At 43.0% G+C, this 25,654-nt stretch overlaps 1 protein-coding gene across 5 annotated transcripts in view; it reads right to left on the reverse strand.

The window, feature by feature from the left end:
* The window catches only part of LOC124132985 (fibrocystin-L-like), a 153,579-nt gene that overhangs the window by 41,026 nt on the left and 86,899 nt on the right, over nucleotides 1-25,654 (reverse strand). For all 5 annotated transcript variants that reach the window (XM_048398465.1, XM_048398463.1, XM_048398464.1 and 2 more), the window contains 19 exons: nucleotides 25,406-25,563; nucleotides 23,578-23,734; nucleotides 22,839-22,993; nucleotides 20,651-20,773; nucleotides 19,030-19,135; nucleotides 17,752-18,018; nucleotides 17,036-17,160; nucleotides 16,032-16,170; nucleotides 14,675-14,870; nucleotides 13,945-14,195; nucleotides 12,958-13,146; nucleotides 10,352-10,522; nucleotides 8,239-9,726; nucleotides 7,498-7,647; nucleotides 5,119-5,293; nucleotides 4,824-4,977; nucleotides 3,810-3,966; nucleotides 2,576-2,655; nucleotides 478-607 (listed from right to left, as the gene is read on the reverse strand). In XM_048398465.1, coding sequence (XP_048254422.1) covers nucleotides 478-607; nucleotides 2,576-2,655; nucleotides 3,810-3,966; nucleotides 4,824-4,977; nucleotides 5,119-5,293; nucleotides 7,498-7,647; nucleotides 8,239-9,726; nucleotides 10,352-10,522; nucleotides 12,958-13,146; nucleotides 13,945-14,195; nucleotides 14,675-14,870; nucleotides 16,032-16,170; nucleotides 17,036-17,160; nucleotides 17,752-18,018; nucleotides 19,030-19,135; nucleotides 20,651-20,773; nucleotides 22,839-22,993; nucleotides 23,578-23,734; nucleotides 25,406-25,563 — 4,371 coding nt within the window. The remainder of the gene's footprint in view (nucleotides 1-477; nucleotides 608-2,575; nucleotides 2,656-3,809; nucleotides 3,967-4,823; nucleotides 4,978-5,118; nucleotides 5,294-7,497; nucleotides 7,648-8,238; nucleotides 9,727-10,351; nucleotides 10,523-12,957; nucleotides 13,147-13,944; nucleotides 14,196-14,674; nucleotides 14,871-16,031; nucleotides 16,171-17,035; nucleotides 17,161-17,751; nucleotides 18,019-19,029; nucleotides 19,136-20,650; nucleotides 20,774-22,838; nucleotides 22,994-23,577; nucleotides 23,735-25,405; nucleotides 25,564-25,654) is intronic.

Raw genomic sequence — 25,654 nt, forward strand, 5'->3', positions numbered from 1 at the left:
ATATTGCATATAAATGGGCCGGAAGGCATTTCATACTGAAAATATTAAATGACACTGTCAATGTACGGTACGTGACCATACAGAAACGTGGTTCTATGGGTTTAAAAGTCAAGACAGGCAGGCGGCAAGTGAGGAAGGAGGTTGGGTTCAAGGCCGTGTCAAATAGTGTTTCTTTCATGGCTTGTCAGCTGGGTTGGAGAAAGGAAGCAAGTAGAGGCAGTAATTATTTACTTTCATCCAAGGGAGGCAACTGCACCACGAATAACAGGGGCGAATGTTGGATCCGAACCGTCGACCAGAACATTCTCGGATCGCATTAGGGACGAAAATAACAGTGTTGGATGTTGGCGAGCCTAAAGCTTCGGAATTCGCTGTCCTGCCTCTTATGTTTGGTATTTTGTAAAGTTTGAAAATAAGGTTATCTCATACAGTTTTATAATTGGCGATAAGAATTTAGTTGTGAAGAGTTTAACAAACCATGTAAGTCCAATGTCCCATTCCTGACAGCGAGTACCTTTGCGCCGTAGATGGGAAGCTCTGGAGCCCGCAGGGTCCCGTGAAGGGTGATGACTGCTTTATGCTGGAATGGGGCGTCCTCCGTACCAACCTGGAACCGCAACATGGACATGTATTTACATTCGCGGTTACAGAGTGGGGTGCAAGGATGCACATTTCTCCTCCGTTTATTGAAGCATATACATGTATACTATGTTGTCGTATTTAAAAAAAAATGAACAGAATCATTTGGTGACAAAAATAAAAATTAATTGACAAATTATTGGCTATCAAACACAAATTCATATATACTATGTTGACGTATTTAAAAAATACATTGAACGGAATCATTTTGTGACAAAAATAAAAATTAATTGACAAATTATTGGCTATCAAACACAAATTCATATATACTATGTTGACGTATTTAAAATATACATTGAACTGAATCATTTGGTGACAAAAATAAAAATTAATTGACAAATTATTGGCTATCAAACACAAATTCATATATACTATGTTGACGTATTTAAAATATACATTGAACTGAATCATTTGGTGACAGAAATAAAAATTAATTGACAAATTATTGGCTATCAAACACAAATTCATATATACTATGTTGACGTATTTAAAATATACATTGAACGGAATCATTTGGTGACAAAAATAAAAATTAATTGACAAATTATTGGCTATCAAACACAAATTCATATATACTATGTTGACGTATTTAAAATATACATTGAACTGAATCATTTGGTGACAAAAATAAAAATTAATTGACAAATTATTGGCTATCAAACACAATTTTCCCCCCGAATTATTCCCATTCAATTTATTTTGTTTCAAGTGCACCACTGTCCATGCTGTTTCATATAAGGGGGCGTCATATTAAAATAATTATGCTTCGGCGTGTTGAAATAAATACATTGTCTGCCACAAAACGTACATTGTTGCAAGGTGATTTTCTTAAATAAATATTCAGGCGCATAGTACTAATTAAAACAAATATATGGTTCTAGATCTGCAGATGAAGCTGAAAAATATCTATCCACGATACAAAATCCCAGCCTGTCCCCATCCCTCCCCCAGTATCAAATACTCGGTCTGTTATAACTGCGACCAGTAGTCATGCAGGCTGCTTGGGCCCTGTTCTGCTCCAGGAGAAGCAAGAGGAGTTGAGGCTTAATCACTAGTATATACACTGAGGAGCAAAGGAAACGATACTTCTCAGTTGATTTCGTCATATGTTTTTATTTCTATACGTATAATTTGACTTTAAACTTTTAAAAATTGAAAAAAGGTTCGCACAATAGACAACTGCTGATAGGTATCTTAAGGCATCTTATCTTTGATAATCAATAAATTAGCTTTTTTCGGCATAAATTAACACCATTTCAAACATGGTTGAGGTCATATGGTTGCAAATTCATTTAGGATAGGATAAGTTTTATTCCATACTAAAAGGCCTCAGGCCCATAATTACAATTCTGTTTTCCGGAATGGTTACATATCCGTTTAACAGGTCATATTCTAATTAACATAGCATGATAAATGAACATTGATTTTTTAAGAGTATCTTTATCAGTTTTTGACACGATCGTTATAAATTGTTGTAGATCGGGATGTACATAACAAGTCAGATCAATATATTTTCTTCTATGGTGGTCGTATTTTGGACAACCTAACAGAAAATGAAACTCATCTTAAATCACACTTAAACCACATTGCTCACATATTCTCAATTCTCTGGCTATGTTTCTATGCCTGCCTCCTTCGATCCTAAGACTATGAGAGCTGCATCTAGATTGTGCTAAACTTATTCTAAACCTTTAAAAGTTGATGTAAATAAAATTGTATTCAGAAATCCATTTCTTACCCGAGTCTACAGAGAACCAATTTATTTTTTACACAAAATAGCCAGCCACAGACTACCTTTCAGATCATGATCAAATTTAACAACATTTCTTTCAAATCTTCAATTACATAAAAAAACATTTTCCAGTTTGTTTACATGCTTTAAACAAATCAGAGAATTGAGTGTTCACCACGTTGATGTAACAACACTGCATCTCACCTGAAGCTTTCCTCCATCATTGATGAGGATGCTTTCGGCATGCAGCTCCACGTCTTTCTCATCGAAGATCAACTCACCACCTGAATTAACAACGACGAGGACGATAACGCAGATGCCATTCTTGGATGTTTATAAGTAAGTGAGTGAGGGATGTTGTTTAACGCGGCAGTAAACACTCTTTCAAACACTATGCCCCTGTAGAATAATCGAGTGAAACCAGATAAACCGGTGACAGAAAGCGTGGGCAACGGTAAACGCCTTCGGGGTACAATGACACGGCATCTATCCGTTTCCCCGAAGTTTCCATGGTAACTATGTCATATGTAAAGAGTGAATGAGTGAGAGTGAGTTGGGCTTAAGCCGCCTTTATCAATATTCCAGCAATGTCACGACGGAGGACACCAGAAATGGACTACCACTGCCGTCCCAATAATAATGATGATGATGATGATGATGATGATGATTAATTGTGATGTGAGGATGATGATGATGATGATGATTAATGTTGATGATGATGATGTGAGCGTTATGATGATGATGATGAGAGGGTTATGATGATGATACATGATGCTGATGCTGATGATGATGCTAATAATAAATGTTGATGATGAGGTGATGATGTTATTATGTTGATGATGATGATATGAGGATGATGAGGATTATGATGATAATAAATGTCGATGATGATGATGCTGTGCTGTTGCTGCTGCAGCTGCTGCTGCTGCTGGTGATGTGATGTTGTTGATGATGATGATGTGAGGGTTGTGATGATGATGCTAAATGATGATGATGATGATGATGTGATGGTGATGATGGTGATAATAATAATAAATGTTGATGATGATGAAGTGATGATATTGTTATGTTGATGATGAGGATGTGAGCATGATGATAATAAATGTTGATGATGATGATGTTGTGCTGCTGCAGCTGCTGCTGATGATGTGATGTTGTTGATGATGATGATGATGATGATGATAAAAAATGTCGATGATGATGATGATGTTGTGCTGCTGCTGCTGATGATGATGTGATGTTGTTGTTGTTGATGATGATGATGATACTGATGATGATGATGTGAGGGTTGTGATGATGATGCTAAATAATGATGATGATGAAGTGATGATGATGATGATCATGATGATAATAAATGTCGATGACGATGATGTTATGCTGCTGCTTCTGATAATGATGATGATGGTAAATGTTTTTTTAGTTACTCATGCTACCATACCTTGGATGAGCAGCATCTTGAGAACGGGCGTGTTGGTGTCCAGGAGCAGTATCTGACCCTTGGGCACCACGACCAACTCCCCTGCTCCAGGGGGATCCTTCCCTCCCCACGTAGCTTTGGCCGACCACACGTCTATGTACTCGAAGGCAGCGTCAACCTGTCGAAGTGGGTCAGTGAGTCGAGATTAACAGTATTCCGTCTTAACAGCATTAAGAATATCACATGTCAGTTGATATGTGTTTGTTTGTTTATTTGATTGTTGCTATGAACAACGTATCCGTATGGATTTGTTACGCAAATAGCCAAGTCACCGAGCCTGATAAATTAGTTGCCTCTTGCGACCAGGAGAGGTTGCAGGGGTCTACTAGTTCTAACCAGGAAATCCCACGGGCTAGCTCTTTAGTGAGTGAGTGAGTTGGGTCTAACGCTGCTTTTAACAGTATTCCAGTTATATCGCAGCGTGTCAGATTAATGTGGGAGGAAAGACTGAAGTGATGCAGGTCTCAGACGTTTACCACTTCGGTGAAACCCACGAGCACGGGTATGGTGCTGACAAACCTAGAAACATAATCGGGGCGAACCGAGATTCGAACCCACAATCATAGGTTTCTGGGGTGCCCAAGGGACGGAACTCTGCACAGCGAATCGCAGCGCCTTAGACGACTGGGCCACCCGTGCCCCACCTGTATGATTGTAACATGCATGTAAGCCATCGTCACATTTATATCCTTGTAAGACACAATGTTACACATGCCACTGTCCAATTTCACTGTCCATTGTCTGTGGCGGTGGGGTAGCCTAGTGGTTAAAGCGTTCGCTCGTCACGCCGAAGACCCGGGTTCGATTCCCGACATTGGTACAATGTGTGAAGGCCATTTGTGGTGTCCCCCGCCGTGATATTGCTGGAATATTGCTAAAAGCGGCGTAAAACCATACTCACTCACTTACTGTCCATTGTCACATCGTCCGACTTGGTATTATAATATCATTTGATGAATCATGAAAACACGTTACCTGCTTTGCGATGCCATTTCCGCTGACCTCGACCCTGACCTTAGTCTTCTGCGACGTGCTTCTTTCCGTGACACAGACAACCTCGGTGGTACTCACGGTGCTGACTGGACAATCAGTGCCTCCAATACTGACCTTGACAGCGCTCGAGTCAGACCTAAAACAAGGTGAAGGTCAGGTCAGTGTCACCGAAGACATCTAAGTTAAAATCTTAAATATTCACTAGAAAATGAAAACGTAAATACAAAACAACTTTTCTTTTTTATTAATTGTTGATATGATAATATTCTCCCCTTACCCAAATCCAGTACCGGTAATTGTAACTGAAATCCCACCCCCTGTGCCGCTTCGCCTGGGGGACACGCCGGTGATTGTCGGGGTCAAGGAGGGGTCGTAGGTGAAGGATGAAGCTAGTGTTGACGTCAGACCGTTGACACTGGCCACCACGTCACATGCCGTCGCAGATGACACATCTGTGAGGAAACACTTGGGTATATCAAAATCAGTTTGAACACGTTGGGTAAATCAAAATCAGTTTGGACACGTTGGGTAAATCAACATCAGTTTGGACACGTTGGATAAATCAACATCAGTTTGGACACGTTGGATAAATCAACATCAGTTTGGACACATTAGATAATTCAACACCAATTTGGACACGTTGGGTAAATCAACATCAATTGGGACACGTTGGATAAATCGACATCAGTTTGGACATGTTGGGTAAATTATAAGTTTGGACACGTTGGGTAAATCAACATCAGTTTGGACACGTTGGGTAAATCAACATCAGTTTGGACACGTTGGGTAAATCAACATCAGTTTGGACACGTTGGATAAATCAACATCAATTGGGACACGTTGGATAAATCGACATCAGTTTGGACATGTTGGGTAAATCATAAGTTTGGACACGTTGGGTTAATCAACATCAGTTTGGACACGTTGGGTAAATCAAAATCAGTTTTGACACGTTGGGTAAATCAACATCAGTTTGGACACGTTGGGTAAATCAACATCAGTTTGGACACGTTGGGTAAATCAACATCAGTTTGGACACGTTAGATAAATCAACATCAGTTTGGACACGTTGGGTAAATCAACATCAGTTTGGACACGTTGGGTAAATCAACATCAGTTTGGGCACGTTGGGTATATTCAAATCGGCGTTAAACCCAAATTACTCACTCACTCACTCATTCTGTACGCACGGTACTGTAACAGAGCGAGGAACTGTCACATATAATCAACCCTATCACAAAAAAAAACATTTTTGGAAAAGTGTGTACGCTATTTATCGATCAATCAATCATTCTTAATCACTAGGTCTTCTTGTAACTAGCTGGGTGAAAACGTCTGACCTTTCTTGACAGGCGTCAATATGAGATACCGCCAGATATAGTTAGACACACGTCAGAAAATTATATGCAAGGATTGCCCGGCAACAACAGACCTCGTGGACGAGTTACTGCACTTATATAGCGACGTGCATGTACGTGTGTGTGTTTGTGTGGCTGCTTGTACTAGTCCGGTCTGATGCCGATTTATAGTGCTAGCTCACTGAGATACCATGCCGCAGTTGAACATGAATACCCCACTCAGACACAGTATACTGACTCCGAGCCGACCAGTTCTTGTTTTAGCCCCTTAATGCCGAGCGCCAGAGAGGGAAACAACAAGTACCATCTTTTAACGTCTTTTGGTATGACGCGGCCGGGGACCTTCCGCTCTCCGGGCGGACGCTCTACCACTAGACCACGGAGGCGGCCAGTTACACATTAGCACCTCTGGACCGTCCAATGAAAACTGAACACCAACTGACCACAGATCAACTGACCGACCGATATCAACTGGTAACCAAAAGCTAAGCGTGGGAATATCCTTTTCAGCGAGTGAGTAAGGTTTTACGTCGCTATCAGCTTTATTCCATCAATATCACGCCAGGACACGAAAAATAGTCTTCACACAGTCATTGTAGTCATTGTACGCATGTTCTCACGTTTTCGTTGTATTCAGGTAGTTATTGTACTCATTACTAATTGTACTCATGTACTAACTGTGCTCAAGTGCTCATACTCATTGTAGTCGTCCCGTGAAGATCCGGGTTAGAGTTGGTCTTCAGCAACCCAGGCTTGTCGTAAAAAGCGACTAACGGGATCGAGTGGTCAGGCTCGCTGACTTGGTTCATGCATGTCATCGTATCACAATTGTGTAGATCGATACGCATGATGTCAATCACTGGATTGTCTTGTCTAGGGGCCCGTACCGCGAAGCGATCGTAGCGCTACGACTGTCGTAAGTGTATGCCCGTACCGCGAAGCGATCGCAGCGCTACGACTGTTGTAAGTGTATGCCCGTACCGCGAAGCGATCGCAGCGCTACGACTGTCGTAAGTGTATGCCCGTACCGCCAAGCGATCGCAGCGCTACGACTGTGGTAAGTGTATGTCAAATTAGGGGAGTTACGATCGTCTTAGCGCTAAGATCGCTTTGTGGAACGGGGCCAAGACTCGACGTTTGGCGTTTAACAACACACAAACAAACAAACAAAACTCATTGTTGTCATGTTTTCATTGTATCCATGTAATCATTGTACTCATGTATTAGTTGTACTCATGTACTCATTATTCAGTCTTGGCGTGGACAAGCATCTCAGCAGATGAATTGAAGGGACTTACCATTAGCCGGTGTCCGGCAGACGAACTGTGTGGCGGACTGGTCCGGTGTGTCCAAGGCTTGACAGTTTTCTCCACAGACCTCGACAGTCGTGTTGACCGTGACGAAACCTTTGCCCGTGATAGTCACCTTCTGATCTCCGGCCACGCTGCCTGCCAGTGCAAACATATATACTCAGCAACAAAAGAAGCTGTCAATACGTTTCAATTTATCATACCGTTAAATGTAGAAGCAAAGTACAAAATTCAAAATTACTATCTTTTCCCTTGATGAATTTAAGTGTTGTTGTGTATATTTGGGTTGATGACCTCATGGATTTCTATTTATATTAGTAGTATCAAATAGTATATCAAACAGATCCAAATCAAATTCAATTTCTGCCAAAGTTTACAGTGAAAATTCGTTGATTATTCCGTAAAATACATATTTTGACCCCAACACGGCAGTGATCTGGCTTTCGTGTACACAATTTGTAAAGTCATTCAATTAAAATCAGCTTAGTAATACGTTTGCTGTTATTAATACATTGATTTGATTATTGTAACGGGGTAGACAGTCACGAAATGTTGTATAAAAAGAATGATGGACATTTATAAAGGAGCTTAATATTTTGTTACTTTTCATACGTTTTATACTGCCAAACCGTTTCCTAAGCAAACTTTCCCCATGTTAATTCTCATCGAAATCGCAAAGGTCTTAAACTTACAATTGCAATAATTACCATCCCATGCATTGTAGCTTACCTCTTGACGGTGAAATACTTGTGAGGGCTAATTCGTACGTAAACGTTGATTCCGTAGTCGCACCTTTCCCTGCTACAACCACTTTGATTGGATATGTTCCTGTTGCCTGGTTACCAAGTGTGCACGTGGCTGATGTTGCGGTGGCTGCACTGACTACGCATTTGATGTCATTGATAACAATAGCGTTCTCCGCAGCGTTGGTGCTGAATCCTGTTCCGGTTACCGTTATAACGTCGCCGGCGACTCCAGCATTTGGAGAAACAGAGGTGAAGGTCGGTGTCGCCGCGGCGTCGTACGTGAACGCTGCGGCCTTTGTCGGGTACGTCGTTCCTTTCGATGTGACAACGACATCTACAGCCCCTGCGGCATGGGACGACGTGTCACACTGAACTTGACTTGGAGTCACTGCAGTAACAACACAGTCTTCTCCGCCGACTTGCACCGTGGTTTCGCCGACAACGAATCCATTGCCGTTAATTGTGAGAACTGTTCCCCCGTTTACACTACCCGTACTAGGGGTAACCCCGCTTATGACAGCAGAACTCTCTACCGTCACCGTGGTTGCAGCTGTTCCCTTCCCAGCTACAACGACTGCGACGTTGTGGTTCCCTACGGCGACATCGCCGACGGCACAGCTGAACGTCGTGTCTGTGACTGAGCCGCTGATCGTACAGACAGATTCGTCCAGTTTAACAGCGAGGGCTGCAGCATCGGTTCCAAACATAGTACCAGTGACGGTGATTGTTGTAGAAGACCCACTCACAGACGTTGGAGTAACAGCAGTCACGGTTGGAGTTTCGGAGTCGGCGAAGGTGAAGGTCTTATCAACCCCACTCATCCATTCCGCGGGGACATTATTTTCGCCAGCTGCGACCGTAACGGATATTGTCTTCTCCCCCAACGTCGTCCCTGACGTAACACAGACAATCTCTGTGTAAATTACAGTTGTGACGTCACACGAATATCCCTCCATGTCAACAGAGATGTCCTTAGCTGTCCCTTGGAAACCTGTTCCGGTGATGGTGACCTTTGTACCTCCGACCTTTGACCCGGTGGAGGGTGATACCGCAGTCACGTAAGGAAGCAGGACGAATGTCAGTTCCTTTACTCCATTTCCTACCTTCGCATAACCCCTGTTTCCAACGCGGAATTTTAAACTGTCGCGTTTTCCAATCTCAGGAGACTTGGAGGGGTTAATCTTGAAAGATACGGAGGTACTTGACGCACCATCTTCGACAACCCCCACGGCGTCGCCTATCACTATCTCGTTCTGGCATTCCGTGTCGCTGAAACCCGATCCTTCGATAGTGATGACATCACCCGTTGTCCCTTGATCTTTGCTGATGTTCGTGACGGAAGGTGAGCTACAGGAATAAAATTTGAAGTTGAACTTAGCGGTGTCCTTTACTTCCGGTTCCGGGTCAGTGCAACCGGAAATGGCATCACTTGTTCCTGGGCAGCCTGAGGTGTCGGTCGGACTGGAACCAGCTGATAAACAAAGAAGTACTGGATGTAAAACATGACTTTAGGACATTACTGGTTTACACAAAATCAGGCGTCCCGTTCACAGCACATGGATGTTCTTGAATGGATCTTAAACAGTAACAGTGTAATTGGAATGGATTTTAAACAGTAATACTGTATTTGGGCCAGAAAGGTTTGTTTTACAGCTGCTGCATTGAATTTGGCTCTGTTGCTGCCTCTGACAAGGTTATCTCTTTGATACTCTCACACATAATCTCACCCAGTAGCCACAACCAGTGTTCGAACGCGCATTTTAAGAGCTGCTCAATCCCAAGACGAGACTTATTGCGCCATTTCGAGCACACAGAGGCTTTAAACAAATAGTTGGGTGAGGGAGTGAGTATGGTTTTACGCCATTTTTAGAAATATTCCAGCAATATCACGGCGGGGGACACCAGAAATGGGCTTCACACATTGTACCCATGTCGGGAATCGAACCCGGGTCTTTTGCGTGACGAGCGAACGCTCTACCCACTAGGCTCCCGGCCGCCCCTTTTTAGCGCCTGGACTAATGGGCGGACTTGCACTTTCTAAAGCGTACTAATTGTTAATACATGACATGCTTGAGGAGGAGGTAAGATGGTCTTACATGTATCGTACATTGCTTCATAGCCGGCGATAGTGAAGTTAAGTACTTCCGTGTGTGAGGTTCTCGCCTTCACCTTCACTGCTCCTCTTGCGAGGATTTGTTTCTGCTCGTCGACGTAGTCGCTGGTGTAGTAGAAGTGGCCGGTGTTTGGGAAGAACTGGGTGTAGCCACCTGGATAATAAATACTTAAAACATAAATTTGTTTATGAAGGTATGAAGGTAAAAGCAGGTGCGCACATCGATCTTTACGTTTTACAATGTAGCTCTTATAAACTCAAAAAAACATGTTAGGCATTTTTTTATAATAAATACGTCAACAATAGTAACTTTACAGACTGCTTACGTAATCATAAGAACAAAAGACAGCAATATGAAATTAGTGACATTGACAATTCTAATATCAGCCAATCAGGAAACAGCAGTTGATTATCTGAGAAACCGATTCCATATGGCATTTAGAAGTGATGAACATAAGGTCGAGGATTTATGGATGTCAACTTCTTTATTATTGGGAACACACGGTTTCGGATAGTTACTCCTTCATCATTCACCTCATTCACCTGATGAAGGAGTTAATATATACTCCGAAACGTTGTGTTCCTCACAATAAAGAAGTTGACATCCATAAAATCTCTACCTTAGATTCCATAAAGCTAAAATGTAAACATAGTGATAGGGCACAGAAAATCAGCAACCCATTCTTGTCGTTAGGATGGGTGGTCAGGCTCGCTGACTTGGTTGATACATATCATCGTATCCCAATTGCGTGGATCGATGCTCATGATGTCAATCACTATATTGTCTGGTCCAGACTCGATTACTTACAGACCGCTGTCATATAGCTGGAATATTGCTGAGTGCGGCTTTAAACAACAAAGAAAAGACCGGCCAGTGATTGACATACAATCAACCACGTCATCGACCCTGGCCACCCTATCTGAAGTAGACGACATGTCCGACAGGAAGTGGGTTTGGCGGGGGGGGGGGGGGGGGGGGAGTGAGTAATTCATGTGTTTATAGCAGTCCTATGTCAAGGCAGCATTTCGCATCGTTGGCCGCAAGGGCTGCTATCCGCGCCATCACGAACAATGACCTTCGGAGGGGCATTCCATTTGTCAGGCTCCCAGTTGTCAGATAGTGGAATAGTTTTTAAGTGCCATACACACCTTTACTCATAATGGTATGACCCAGACGCTGGTTTTACCAAGGCTTAGTTAAACTGTAAATAAGTTTGTTTTCACTGAAGTTTGTCATATGATGCTTCGAATACAACCCGGATTCGTCGAAGTTAAATTTATCACTTGAATGTCAACTGCGTCTTTTTGACAGTATGGTTATATCAGTTTTTTTTCTACCAGTGCGAAGAACATGTATGGGGATTTGAAAACATCTCAAATCTAGTAGGTGTCCATTTGCGTTTTATAAAATATTTTTCATCTTCAAGGAAATGCACTCCAAATGTCATGGAACATGGGGAACTTGGAAGACCCCATCTATCAAACATCGCTTAAATGAGAATAATAAGTTTTGGGGTAAAATTACTCTCCGAGAAATCTAAATTATCCTTTCTTGAAAACAAGATATTATATAATGACGACCTATTTTTAAAGTGTAAACATAAATGGATAACATATATATCAAACGAACTTTTGACGAACTTGGACTACTTGGAGACTGATGAGAAAGTTCTAATCAACAAGCTATCAGCCATATAGCCAGGAGACACCACCCACTGGGATAATTTCACGTATATTTTGTGAATTCTGGGTGAGGTAGCCACGGACGTTGGACACGTTACAGTGGTCCTCTTCACCCATGGTTACGCTCACAGCAAAAAATATATACTTAGGGCTATATGAACATTGATTATTTTGGCATAAGCAAACATGTGACTCAACACTGTTTAATTCTTGTATTTTCCTTGCTATATCACGGCTGTCTGTATATTAATTTTTATTGGACCCGTGAAGATCCGGGTTTGAATTGGTCTTCAGAAACCACGGTTGTCGTAAGAGGCGACTAAAGGGATCGGGTGGTCATGCTCGCTGACTTTGTTAATGCATGTCATCGTATTCCTATTCTGTGGATCGATGCTCATGATATTAATCACTGACTGGTTCAGACTCGATTATTTACAGCCGCCGTCATGTAGCTGGAATATTGCTGAATGCGGCGTTAAACAACAACCAATCTTGCAATACAAGATGAAGCCGTTACTTCCCGACCCTTATGAATCTGCTTAGTTTTAAATTGGCGGACCACTACACATAAACAGTGTTATGGATTTCAAACTCTGTCTCATCTAGCTACCGAGTGCCACACAGGGTAACATGCACTCGATTATTTAAAGACCGCCGTTATATTGGTGGAACAATAAACAAATAATCAAACATCGATCGTCTGGCAAACTATATGCTGTGGCCTGTACATGATCTGGTCTGCACCAGATAAACCAGTGACTGAAAACATCTGTAACGATCCACGTGGATGTCACGCAGTTACTGGCAGAACCGAACCAATGATCGCTTCATTTGCATTTAAACAAACACAGTTCTACCCAGAATTCTCTTGGGCTTATAAGCATTAGTGTGACTGGAGAGACGCACCATTGGCTGTACGAGTCAGTCCGGACGTGAACCCGTTGTTCACCTCCTCCGTCGTGCTAGCGTTCTTCACTTGAAGGATGCGGAAGAGAATTCCGGTCATGAACTCAGGGGTAGTCCATCTGAAGCGGACACTGTCTCCTTCCATTATCTGGCTTAAGTGTGGTACCCATGCGTAGCCCTCGCCAAACACTGGAAATAAAACACAGCACTTCCGTTACAATAGTGAGTGAGTGAGTTGTGTTTAACGCCGCTTTTAACACTGTATTCCAGTTATGTCACGGCGTGTCAGCTTAATGTGGGAGGAAAGCCCGAAGTGATGCAGGTCTTAGACGTTTACCACTTCGGTGAAACCCACGAGCACGGGTATGGTGCTGACAAACCTAGAAACATAATCGGGGCGAACCAGGATTCGAACCCACGATCATAGGTTTCTGGCGTGCCCAAGGGACGCAACTCTGCACAGCGAATTGCGGCGCCTTAAACGACTGGGCCACCCGTGCCCCCTCCGTTACAATAAAACTACGTTGCGACAATGATTATTTTGACCAAGCATTTGAATTCGTAGCCAGGAAAAGTTTTGCTGATATACATACATATCCGTCCCAAATATGAAATGTATCATTCGACAGTGCGATATAGTTTATGTTTTTGGTGTTGTCATGTAAAATATGACGTCACTGCATTTAAATATGGTGGTGTCCCGGTGTACAACGACACACATGCCGATGTTACGGAGAAGTCAATGCTAATGTTTTCAAACATCATGGAATGTTCGATTCCCGACATGGGTACAATGTGTGAAGCCCATATCTGGTGTCCACCGCCGTGCTATTGCTGGAATGTTGCTAAAAGCGGCGTAAAACAATACTCACTCACTCACACACATCTATCAGTATCTGTAGCAAGGGACACAACTCTGCAAAGCGAATCGTCGTGCGTTTGACCAATGGATCCATCTGAGCCTATTTTTCCAAACAAACTACGTACCGGGATCTGATCCAGTGTTGGCGACATCGTGAACGACACCGGTATCGGCGATGGTACATATCACCGTTGTTGCTGTAGCTGACTCTACGGCACATTTATGGGGACCGAACATGACCTTGGCAGCTGTGAGGTCACCGTCAACGAAACCTTGACCTGTAATTGTAACCTTTGTGCCGCCATACATTGACCCCATTGTTGGGTAGATGTTGGTTACTTTCAGTGTGTACGTCACAGCGGATATACTGTTTGTGCTGTAAAATATAAAATACATTAAATTTACTTATGGTGACATGTAACGGTGATGCTAAAAAATGAATTATTTTTTTCCTTTAAAGACAGACCATTTATTATTATTGTATTGTGTGTGGAGACACTATAACTCCTTGGAGACATTTTTTTTTATCTCTGAAGTCCTTGTTTTAGCCCCTTTATACCGAGCGCCAGACAGGGTAACAACAAGTACCGGATTTGAACGGCTTCTGGCATGACGCGGCCGGGGATCGAACCCCGGACCTTTCGCTCACCGGGCGGACGCTCTATCACTAGACCACGGAGGCGGTCCTGAGAAAACAGCTAATGACTGAGCAATAGTATTCAGAAGTACAACATAAACACATTTTTGTCAGGACATCCACCATGTGCAACGAACAATCTTCAGTTGTAAAACCTTATTAAGCATAGGCCAGTCCGGTAATACGCCGACTGACATTGTGAGGGAAAGACAACTCACGTGGTATCCGCATATCCCGAATTGCCGGTCTTCAACATGAGGACGCAAGACCCAGCAGGATTGGAGGGGGTGTCGAAGATGATCTCTGTATCGGAGTAGCTGGTGATGTTTGCGACCCTTCCACACAGAGTCAAGGGGTTGGCTGGATCGGCACTGGCACCAAACCCGCTTCCGGAAATAGTGATGGACTCGCCACCTGAAAACGGCGTCATTAAGTTCATTCAGATGATCATCCGGGGTAGAATAGGTCTTCAGCAACCCATGCCTGCCGTTAAAGGCGACTATGTTTGTCGTAAAATGCGACTAACGGGATCGGGTGGTCAGGCTCGCTGACTTGGTTGATGCACGGTCATCGATCCCAATGGCGTGGATCGATGCTCATGATATCAATCACTGGATTGTCTGGTCCAGACTCGATTATTTACAGACCGCCGTCATATAGCTGGAATATTGCTGAGTGCGGCGTTAAACAACAAACCAACCAACCATTCAGATTATCAGAAACAACATTCGTGTCATACAGGACAGGCCGAGTGGTTATATAAAGGGTGGGACAAACGAATACTCCAAGTTTTAAAAGATGGTACATTCGGCTCTGGGATGTCATGGAAACGCATCATCTCGACCTGGTTCACTGGTAACATTTTTTTCATTTCCGGGAAAAGTTATTTTTATCACGGCCAGAAATATAAAGCTCATACTTGGCAAAGTAACAAACATCTTGCAATATAAGACCCGTGAAGATCCGGGGAAGAATAGCTCTTCAGCAACCCATGCTTGCCGTAAAAGGTGATTATATTTGTCTTAAAAGGCGACTAGCGGGATCGGGTGGTCAGGCTCGCTGATTTGGTTGATGAATGTCATCGATCCCAATTGCGTGGATCGATGCTCATGATATTAATCCCTGGATTCGATTATTTACAGACCGCCGTCATGCAGCTGGAATATTGCTTAGTGCGGCGTTAAACAACAAACCAGCCAATCTTGCAATATAAGATTGAGCCGTTACTTCCCGACCCTTATGAATCTGCTTAGTTTTAAATTGGCGGATCACCACACATAAACAGTGTTATGGATTTCAAACTTTGTCTTATATCTAGGTACCGAGTGTCACACAGGGCACCATATTTTAACGTATTTTGTATGACCCGGACCGCTCTCCGGGCAGACGCTCAACCACTAGACCACGGAGGCGGTCAAAGTAACAGAAACTAACCGAGCTGTTGTTTCATGTGATATGTATTTCAACCTCTGTCTTATCTAAAAGATGCCAGATGAAACATACTTTACGACCATCACTAACAAAGAAGAAAGCTACATGATTAATAGCGACGGTGGCAGCCATGTGTGGAAGTACCTCTGACGTTGCTGCTGCTTTGGGAGATGGAGCTGATGACGGCTGTAGCAGCGGCGTCAAAGTTGAACTCCACGGGAGAGGTCAAGGTTGCACCAGTCTGGTCAACGGTAACTGGGACGTTTGTTTTTGACGATGAGGTCTAAACAATTAAAAAGAGTTTATAAAATTGATTCTTTGTTCCTAAAGCCCCCTATCTCGCTATATATAAGTGTACGTCAAATCTTATCTTATCGGAACTTTGCTTGTCTCGAACAACCGATAAACCGATATTTTTTCGATCTCTGAACATCGAATTAAAGAGGATATACATGTATATTTGGCATCGACAGCTTGTGAAATGCTTTTATTTAGATTATGTACCAGTGTCTCACAATAAATACGATGAAAATATACAGTGTGAAACCTCGCTAATCAGGACTCAATTAATCCGAAAACGTCACATTCCGGAATAATACTGCCGCAAAAGAAACACCATTTACGAAGGAATATTTCCTTTCGTGAAAGCAAAGTGTGCCCATCGTGTTTTCCCGTTTATTCCTCAATAAACAAAGTAACATCTTTAACACACAAAAAATGTAGATGACACAAAATTAATGAAATCGCGATTGCTCAGCACAATAATGTAACACAAGCCCCGCCCAGCCTATTATCAGCCAATAAGGCAACAGTATCCGGCAGAGGGCGTGGTCTTACTTTTTTTCGGTTCATAGAAACGGACACAAAAATGCCTTGGAGTCATTTACACTACATTTATGCATAAAGAGATACCGCTAATCCGGACATTAGGTAATCCGCACTATGTTACTTGGAACAGATACATCCGGATTAACGGGGTTTTATTGTACACTCATAATAAAACTGGTAATCATGATAACAATTCTACATTTTCAACACTCACCATCATTTAGGAATTTAATCAAAGTGAATGCCCAGTTAATTTTTCATTATTCACTCGTGTTTCATTCTCAGCTCCCTGGGGGAAATACGACAGTAATGTTACTAACCGCTGCCGGAGTGACGCAGACAATCTTGCCAGGTTCAATGACAGGAGACGTACACAAGACATTGTCAACCTTTACAACAGCATCAGCGGTGAACCCGTGTCCACTGACTGTCAGTGATGTTCCACCTATAAAAACACAGTTAACGTTATAATGCTATTTAAGACTCTTCCTATAAAAAAAAATAACATTCAATATTATACACCGAAATGCAAAATTGGGAGCTTTCTTTGACTCGTGGACAAATGGAATTCGTCGTGACTCCATACATTGAACATTGTTGTATTTGTTATAAATATAATTTTATATTTGTTTTCAATAATTATTTTTTTATTATGCAATTGGTTATGCAGAGCTGCGTCCCTTATGTGCCAGAATCCTAAGATCGTGGATTTGAATCTCGGTTCCAGGTTAGTTTTAAAGTAAATGTCTAAGACTTGAATAACTTCAGTCTTTACTTTAGACTAACATATATTTTGATACTCTATTAAAATTGAAAAGGCGCCATAGTTAGAATGAAGATTCTTTTTTAAAAATCTAGACTTGCTTCAATCAGACTGAACTATTTCAGTAAGGGGAAAAAAGGTATGATTAGAGACTGTGAGACAGACTAGATTTCCTCCTTCACAAGTTGACACGTCGTGATAAAATAATAACTCAAGTACTTTCCAAAACGGCGCTAAATCCAACTCACTCACTCACTCACTCATGTCACTGACCTGCGAGACTACCAGTTGTTGGCGAGATGCCAGTGGCAGAAGATCGATATTCAAATTGCTGAGTGCTATTTGCCTCCCCTTTGCCGGCGACGTTGACCTTGACAACATAGCTTCCGGTTGGCCCATTGCCAACTGAGCAAGTGATCTGAGTGGCTGTTGCTCCGGTAACAGTGCAAGCCACGCCTCCTATCATTACCGTGTTGTCTTCATCCGTCGTAGAGAAGCCAGTCCCAGTGATAGTCAGGACCGTATTTAAAGCAAGCGTGCCTAAAGAAGACAGACAATAACAACATAAGACAAAGTGTTATATAGCAGGCCACGGCTACAAAATTACCCTTTGAGTTCCGGTCAGAATACATTTGGTTGTTGGACAAAATTGTTTGTTCTGTTTGGCGCTGATCTTTTTTCTAACGAACAGCCCAAAGAGGGATAAGAATGTATTAACCCCTGATACCTTGCTGGTGGGTTTCACCCCGCAGTGATTAACCTGCAATACTTCGGCTTTTCCTGCACAAGCTCAAGCTGACACGGGGGAACGGGTGGCCCAGTCGTCTAAGGCGCCGCGATTCGCCGTGCAGAGTTGCGTCCCTTGGGCACGCCAGAAACCTATGATTGTGGGTTCGAATCCCTGTTCGCCCCGATTATGTTTCTAGGTTTGTCAGCACCATACCCGTGCTCGTGGGTTTCACCGAAGTGGTAAACGTCTAAGACCTGCATCACTTCGGGCTTTCCTCCCACATTAAGCTGAAACGCCGCGATATAACTGGAATACTGTTGAAAGTGGCGTTAAATCCAACTCACTCACTCACTCAAGCTGACACACCGTAATATTACTGAAATACTGTTCAAAACAGCGTCTAACCACTAACTTAAAATTTGTCCTTCACGGGTAGGTCTTAATTCTTGAATTTAACATGTATCTAAAACAAGGACCAGGTCGTGACCATGTCCGATCCGGTTGGCTGTGTAGCATTAAAGTGATCCCTTGTCCATACTATAGACCAGTGGTTTGACCGATTGCGTCATTTACCGTCGGCCATGGTATAGCTGATTTTTAAAGCCGACTTCAGCGTTAAACAATATCTCTCTTGTACAACCACGACACGACATGAATAAACATTACGTTTCTGGGATTGCAGGTTTGTTTCGTATTGTTATCCTGAGGATGAAGAAGGTATAATAATAATAAAAAATATATAATAATAATAATAATAATAATAATAATAATAATAATAATAATAATGAGGTCAACCGTTGGGTGGAGTGTTAACGTCTTACCTTGTGCAGGGTTGATGGCGGTGACTTCCGGTGTGGCGGCGTCGGTCCAGTCGAAGGTGCAGTCGCCATCACACAAACTAGGTACGTTATTCACCGTGACTGCAACCTGCCATGGAACATAGAGAGTTGGAGACTAGGGCTGGGACCAGTCCAAATTTACTACCCGGGTACCCCCTATTATCCGACCCTACCCGGGTACCCAATGTAGGTCTCAAGAGATAGGTAAAAAATAATCAGTCGGGAATTGTTTTACGGGAGCCCTGGCAACAAGTGTAAAACGTATAGTATAAAACGATCTGACTGTGCTGGTTGGTTTGTTTGTTGTTTAACGCCGCACTCAGCAATATTCCAGCTATATGACGGCGGTCTGTAAATAATCGAGTCTGGACCAGACAATCCAGTGATTAATATCATGACGTCGATCCACACAATTGGGATCGATGACATGTATCAACCAAGTCAGCGAGCCTGACCACCCGATCCCGTTAGTCGCCTCTTACGACATGCATAGTCACCTTTTACGGCAAGCATGGGTTGCTGAAGACCTATTCTACCCTGGAATCTTCGCGGGTCCCGGGCACGCTGACTGTGCATACACTGAAGTTGACTGAAGCTTTGTCTTTACTCAAACATTTAAAAGCCAGAAGGAATGTGCACATAGTCAGAAAGAAATGCGAACATTAGCGACTTGTACTAGTGCAACCATGGAATGTCATTGTTATTGTCATTTTACCATGTGTCACATGACTAAACACAGGGTACGGGTAGACGTTTTCAAATGTGTTCATATTACACAGAATTAGTTTTTTACATGAAGTAAAGCTATCATGAAGTATAAAATGAGTCAAAAAGGTTGTCTCTCGGGAAGCGTTTTCGTAATATTTGAAAGATCTTTGACCAAGCTGATTTTCTGAGGATATGTCTATGGAGGAAAGTTGTCGGCCATGGATTTGCTCTTTGATATATTTTCTCTGAAAGTTCGCGAAACCACTCAATATGGCAAAACGTAAATGTATAATGTCAAAAGAGGGAAAAAATGCAAACCTAAGTCGGAATAAAAACGTCTTGTTAGTCAGTTGAACACATCTCATAATTGCCATTATATTAAAAAGTTATAAAAAATTACACCAACATGGCCCCGTTCCAAACCTCATGTTGAAACGTGTACTAGTCCGGGCTAAGGCAGGTTCTATAGATAGCCCACTGAGATACCATGCCACAGTTTAACATGGACACCCAACACAGACACAGTACACTGACTCCGAGCCGACCAGTCCTTGTTTTGGCCCCTTAATGCCAGACCCGTGAAGACGCCGGGGTAGAATAGGTCTTCAGCAACCCATACTTGCCGTAAAAGGTGACTATGCGTGTAGTAAAAGGCGACTAACGGGATCGGGTGGTCAGGCTCGCTGACTTGGTTGATACATGTCATCGATCCCAATTGCATGGGTCGATGCTCATGATATTAATCACTGGATTGTCTGGTCCAGAAGAATTTAGTCATCTTTTAACGTCTTTTGGTGTGACGGAGACGGGGATCGAACCACCGACCTCCCGCTCTCCGGACAGACGCTCTGTCCGCTGGACCACGGAGATGATCCAAAGCAACAAAGGTACGTACCTGAGGTTTGTCACTAATTATGCGAAGCATGTCGCCCTGGATTGGGTCATACCACAGGCTGCCGTTTCGAGTTGTTTTGACAACGCCGTTGACGATATTTCCGGACAAAGCACTCGTTGTCAGCTGGATACAAAATAACGATATTGCAATAAAAAAGCTGGATCTTTGTTATCTCAAGGTTAAAAACTCACTTTAAGAAATGATCTTTCATATTTTTTACTTTGTTCAATAATAGATTTTATAAAAAAAATTGGTTCAGTGGTCGAAATATAGTTACAAAGTAATAACTTTTAAAATGGTTGCTAAAAATACATTCGGTCGTGTAAAATAAGTACAATACATGACCAATACATATCCATGAGTATAGTGTATGATTGTGACCATGAGCATGTGTTTGTGAATCACTACCAAATAGTGATGATATAAGATGTTCGCGAGAGTGTAAGCGTATCCTGTCCAACAAACAAAGGCAAATCAATTGTTCAACTGAAAACAGCAAAATTTCCGGAAAACAGACATCACCCATGTCAACCAGAAAATAATTTACACACAAACGCCCTTTAAAACCATTTGCGTATGGGCCTCAATGAAAAGCATATTCTTCGAGACGCCATTATTATTTTCTTTTAGGGCTCGGGGCGGTCGGGTAGCCTTGTGGTTAAAGCGTTCGCTCGTCACGTCGAAGACCTTGGTTCGATTCCCGACATGGGTACAATGTGTGAAGCCCATTTCTGGTGTTCCCCGCCGTGATATTGCTGGAATATTGCTAAAAGCGGCGTAAAACCATACTCACTCACTCACTTTTAGGGCTCAGTCACACATTCAGGATTTGTACTGCTGTCCTTGATAGGACCATTCCCGATTAAAATTTGTCAAAAGTTTGATCAAGATCCTGTGATTCGTGGCGGTAAATTCACAAACAATCACAAACAATAAGCGTCCCGATTCTCCCGTTCTCAATCCAAATCTGATCCGATTTGTATCTTCCGCTTGGTAAAATACGACCGAATCTGTCCCGACAGCATTCCGATTCTCCCGAATGCGATCCGACAGAGACCTGACAGTGAACCGACAAAGACGGTTCGAGTTAGGCAAGGTTTGGACGCAATCTGGACTCAATCGACAAGAAACGGCAGTGAACAATTCATGCCCGTTCATCACGACAGCATCCCGATCCACAAGACACCGTCCAGACAACACAGGACATTGTTACGATTATGATCCGATACAGCAGAATCTGTCACGACATAGTCACGATTGTAATCCGACTAGACAAAATCGGCTGGGTTTTCCGAATATTACATGACGCACCATACTGTCGGGAGTGCTTGGCCGACCTCTCTGGGCCTTTCCTGATCCGTAGGACTCTGTTACGAGCGTATACAACTGCGTTCAGTCAATGATGGGACATTCCAGATCATTGAGGATAGTTATCCGACTTTTTCATTTGTTTTAATTTTTCTGCACATTCGAGAAGCTGGGGAACGGCGGTTTCGGTAACCAAGGACAATGTCCAGTGTAGATCATTCGTCACCACTCGCCCCTTTCCGTAACCTGCAATTCGGCTTGTCCCGGAATAACACGACTTGGTCACGAATGCGGTGTAGATGTGGCCCAAGGCTTCATACTTTACCTTAACATAATAACGATGCAGGAAAGCATCAGTACGATAACATGGGGGTATCATCAGAGAAACACTCTGACACTACGGGGACGGTGGCTAAAGTGCAACAATGGGTCCGGGAACAATGTGTGAAGCCCATTTCTGGAGCTCCCGCCGTATGGCTTGAATATTTCTAAAAGCGGCGTAAAACAACACTCCCTCACCCAGGGATTAGGTGTTCATCAGGATTGCAACCCTCAATCTAGTCTGTCTTACAGACCCTGATACAAATATATATCAAATACAGCCCATGCAAATCTATAATGTTTGGCAAGTCTAGAAAATGAAGAGAGGCACTTGGCTCCCTTTTATTATATTTTATTAAGATAACTGAACAACTGTTTTTTCTGTACGATATGTTCATTTCAGAGACTAGATTTTAGTCGACCCTCAATTATTCCAACTGTCGCATAAAGCTGAAACATGTGATGTGGAGACAATTATTACACAACTGCCCAACAGGACAGGATGAGTTGCACACCCTGCAGTCGACGTTAACGTTATAACATGTACATATATTCGTACCGTCACTTCCTCCTGGTCGCCTGGCTGACCGAGCCACGTGACGATGTATTTGAAGTTGGCGCAGTCTCCCACCCGCTCTACGCGCATATCTCCCGTCGTGCCTAGCGCTTCGAGCTGTGCCTCCACTTCCTGAATCGTCGCGCTCGGCTTTATAGCTGGAAGACAGGATGGCATGACATGAACACATCCTCATTAATGTCAAACTGAGCGAGGTCGGAATAACGCCGCTTTGAACGTGTTTCTAGTTCATATGGCGTGCCAGCTTGGAGTGTGGGTAGTACTCTGTGTGTGTGTGTGTGTGTGTGTGTGTGTGTGTGTGGCATTTGCGGATCATTGTTTAGTTGAGGGGATTGTTATAGTTTGGACCCCTCCCTTTTAAAAATGCTGGATCCGCCCTGGGGGAAGGGGGGTTGGGGTTGGAGGGAGAGGGCGTGTAGCAGTGTCAGTCCACACGGAAGTGCAGTCGTAGGACACATGCGTGGAATGTTGGCAGACAATCCATTGATTCAAATAGTGAGCAACGACAACGTGCCACGCCAACGGGCACGATGACTCGCAATCAACCAAGTGCATTGTGTGTGTGTGTGTGTGTGTGTGTGTGTGTGTGTGTGTGTGTGTGTGTGTGTGTGTGTGTGTGTGTGTGTGTGTGTGTGTGGCTGTGTGTACTACTCCGGACTTATGACGAGTTTATAGTGCAAGCTATTCGTGTGTACACTGTTAATCATAATATAACACTTACGTTGGGTTGTCTCCCCTTTGAAGGTGATGCGGAAGTCACCCCCTATGGGCGGCGAGGCTTTGGAGGAGCGGGTTATGTCGACGTCAAGGTTTTTGTTGTTGTTGCTGGTCCTGTAGAGTGCGGCCATACTGGAGCTGCTGGTACTGCCGGATTCTCTCTGATAAAAGGGAGTCAGCGAGTGAGTGAGTGAATGACGTTTCAACCCGCAGTAAGTATATATATACAGTCTATGCACTAACTCAGCATTCACCTGATGAAGGAGCTAGAAGTAGCTCTGAAACGTCATGACGAAGAATAAAAGAAGTTGCTATCCACATAAAATGTCATGTATTTTTTAGTCTGGGGCGCAGGGGATCTCATCTCCCCAAGAATTTGGCACGAAGTACACAGCAATTACATGTAATAACGCTCAGCTAGTGAAGCTTATACTTGACCATGTAACCCGTCGCCATGGCTCGGTCCTTGGCGAATTCTGCGCTAAAATTTTCAACAATCTGCGGAAATATTACCAAAATTCTGCTGTACAATTACAAAGTTCTGCGGTAAAAACATAAGGTTCCATTTCCTCCTCAATTTATACAAACTTATTTTTTGGAAACTCGAATACAAATCCGAAACAAAATAATTCCACAAACTGTCATTATGAATTGTTATTATTGTATAGACATAAAATTATGCAAATAAATATCTATGGTGTCACTGATATTTATTTATAGCTAGATGTAAACATAGTTTATGTAGTCAACATACCACAAGAACGTGTAAAGGTTAGAATTAAATTTCGTTTTGTTGCATGATTCATATTTTGTATGTTTGAATCCCTTGTCAAATGTTTGGGCATCATACGAGTTCGAAATTCGATAGAAAAGCTTAGGCATAATCAAAAATAGTGTTTCTATTGACAAAAAGGCAAATTCCGCGATCTTTCTGCAATTCTGCGGCGAGTTACATTTTCTGCAAATCTTTCTCCGCGATCCCTTAATGGCAGAATCTTTATGGGACTGTTAATGGCTAGAAACAACGCTAAGATTTTTCTCCGGTTGTGAAAATCATCAACTTCGGTCGAGAAATCAACTAGATGTGGTTTGTGATGAAGCTGTGTACCGGCTCTGTACCGGCTGTACCCATGTCGGGAATCGAACCCGGTCTTCAGCGTGACGAGCGAACGCTTTAACCACTAGGCTACCCGACCGCCCCCTTAGTGGAACCGGGCCCTGATACTCGTTACACATGTTCTCCCATACTTTAAAATAATCTTACGAAAGTCGTAACACTAAGATCGCTTTGTTGAGCCGAGCCCTGATGATATTTGTGGAACATTTAAAATACTATCCAGGGTCCCGTACATAACCCACTGATAAGAAATAGTGGTTACGCTCCTCTCAGCGCTGAGATCGCTTGTGAAACGGGACCAAGTGATAAGGGTTGAGACCGGGTACGAAAACTGAACTCGAGTACCCGGCAGACAATACCCGAACCGGACTCGAGTACCCGTAGTTCAATGTTGTCCCACTTGTTTGTAATGCTTTTGCGAATAAAAGGTCATCAAACATCTATTGATCTATTCTAAGGGTATTATATGTTTTTTATTAAATGCCTGCATGGCTTACCTAAAACATTTGAACGTTTGTCCGCTTTGTCGTCTATTTTGAAGTGACTTACGAGTTACGAAAGGCGATTAGAGTTATCTCCCCTGAACGGGTACTCGAGTCCTGAAAATTGGACTCGAGTCCTAAGCTACCCGACCCGTTATCGGGTACTCGAGTACCCGTCGCAACCCTACAAGTGATCAATGCTGAGGTGTCTCCACAAGTCTCTCTTAACTTACTGATGCAAATTCGACACCGAAGAGCGGGAACTTATCGCCACAGTTGTGGGGGTCGATGGCGATGGTGTAGGTCTTGTCAGCTTCTTTGGTGACTTCGAGTCCACGAACAAACGCTCCGTTTGGTTTCCCCTGTTTCATACGGCGTACATTGATGCCAGCTGCACAGAGAAAGAGGCAAATGGGTGAGTGGGTTCAAGGGCGTTTTGAACAGTAGTCTATAGTGCTATCAAAGCCCGCCAGCTGAAAACC

The sequence above is a fragment of the Haliotis rufescens genome, unplaced genomic scaffold, assembly GCF_023055435.1.
Source record: "Haliotis rufescens isolate VD_foot unplaced genomic scaffold, xgHalRufe1.0.p SCAF_18, whole genome shotgun sequence".
Classification (NCBI taxonomy): domain Eukaryota; kingdom Metazoa; phylum Mollusca; class Gastropoda; order Lepetellida; family Haliotidae; genus Haliotis; species Haliotis rufescens.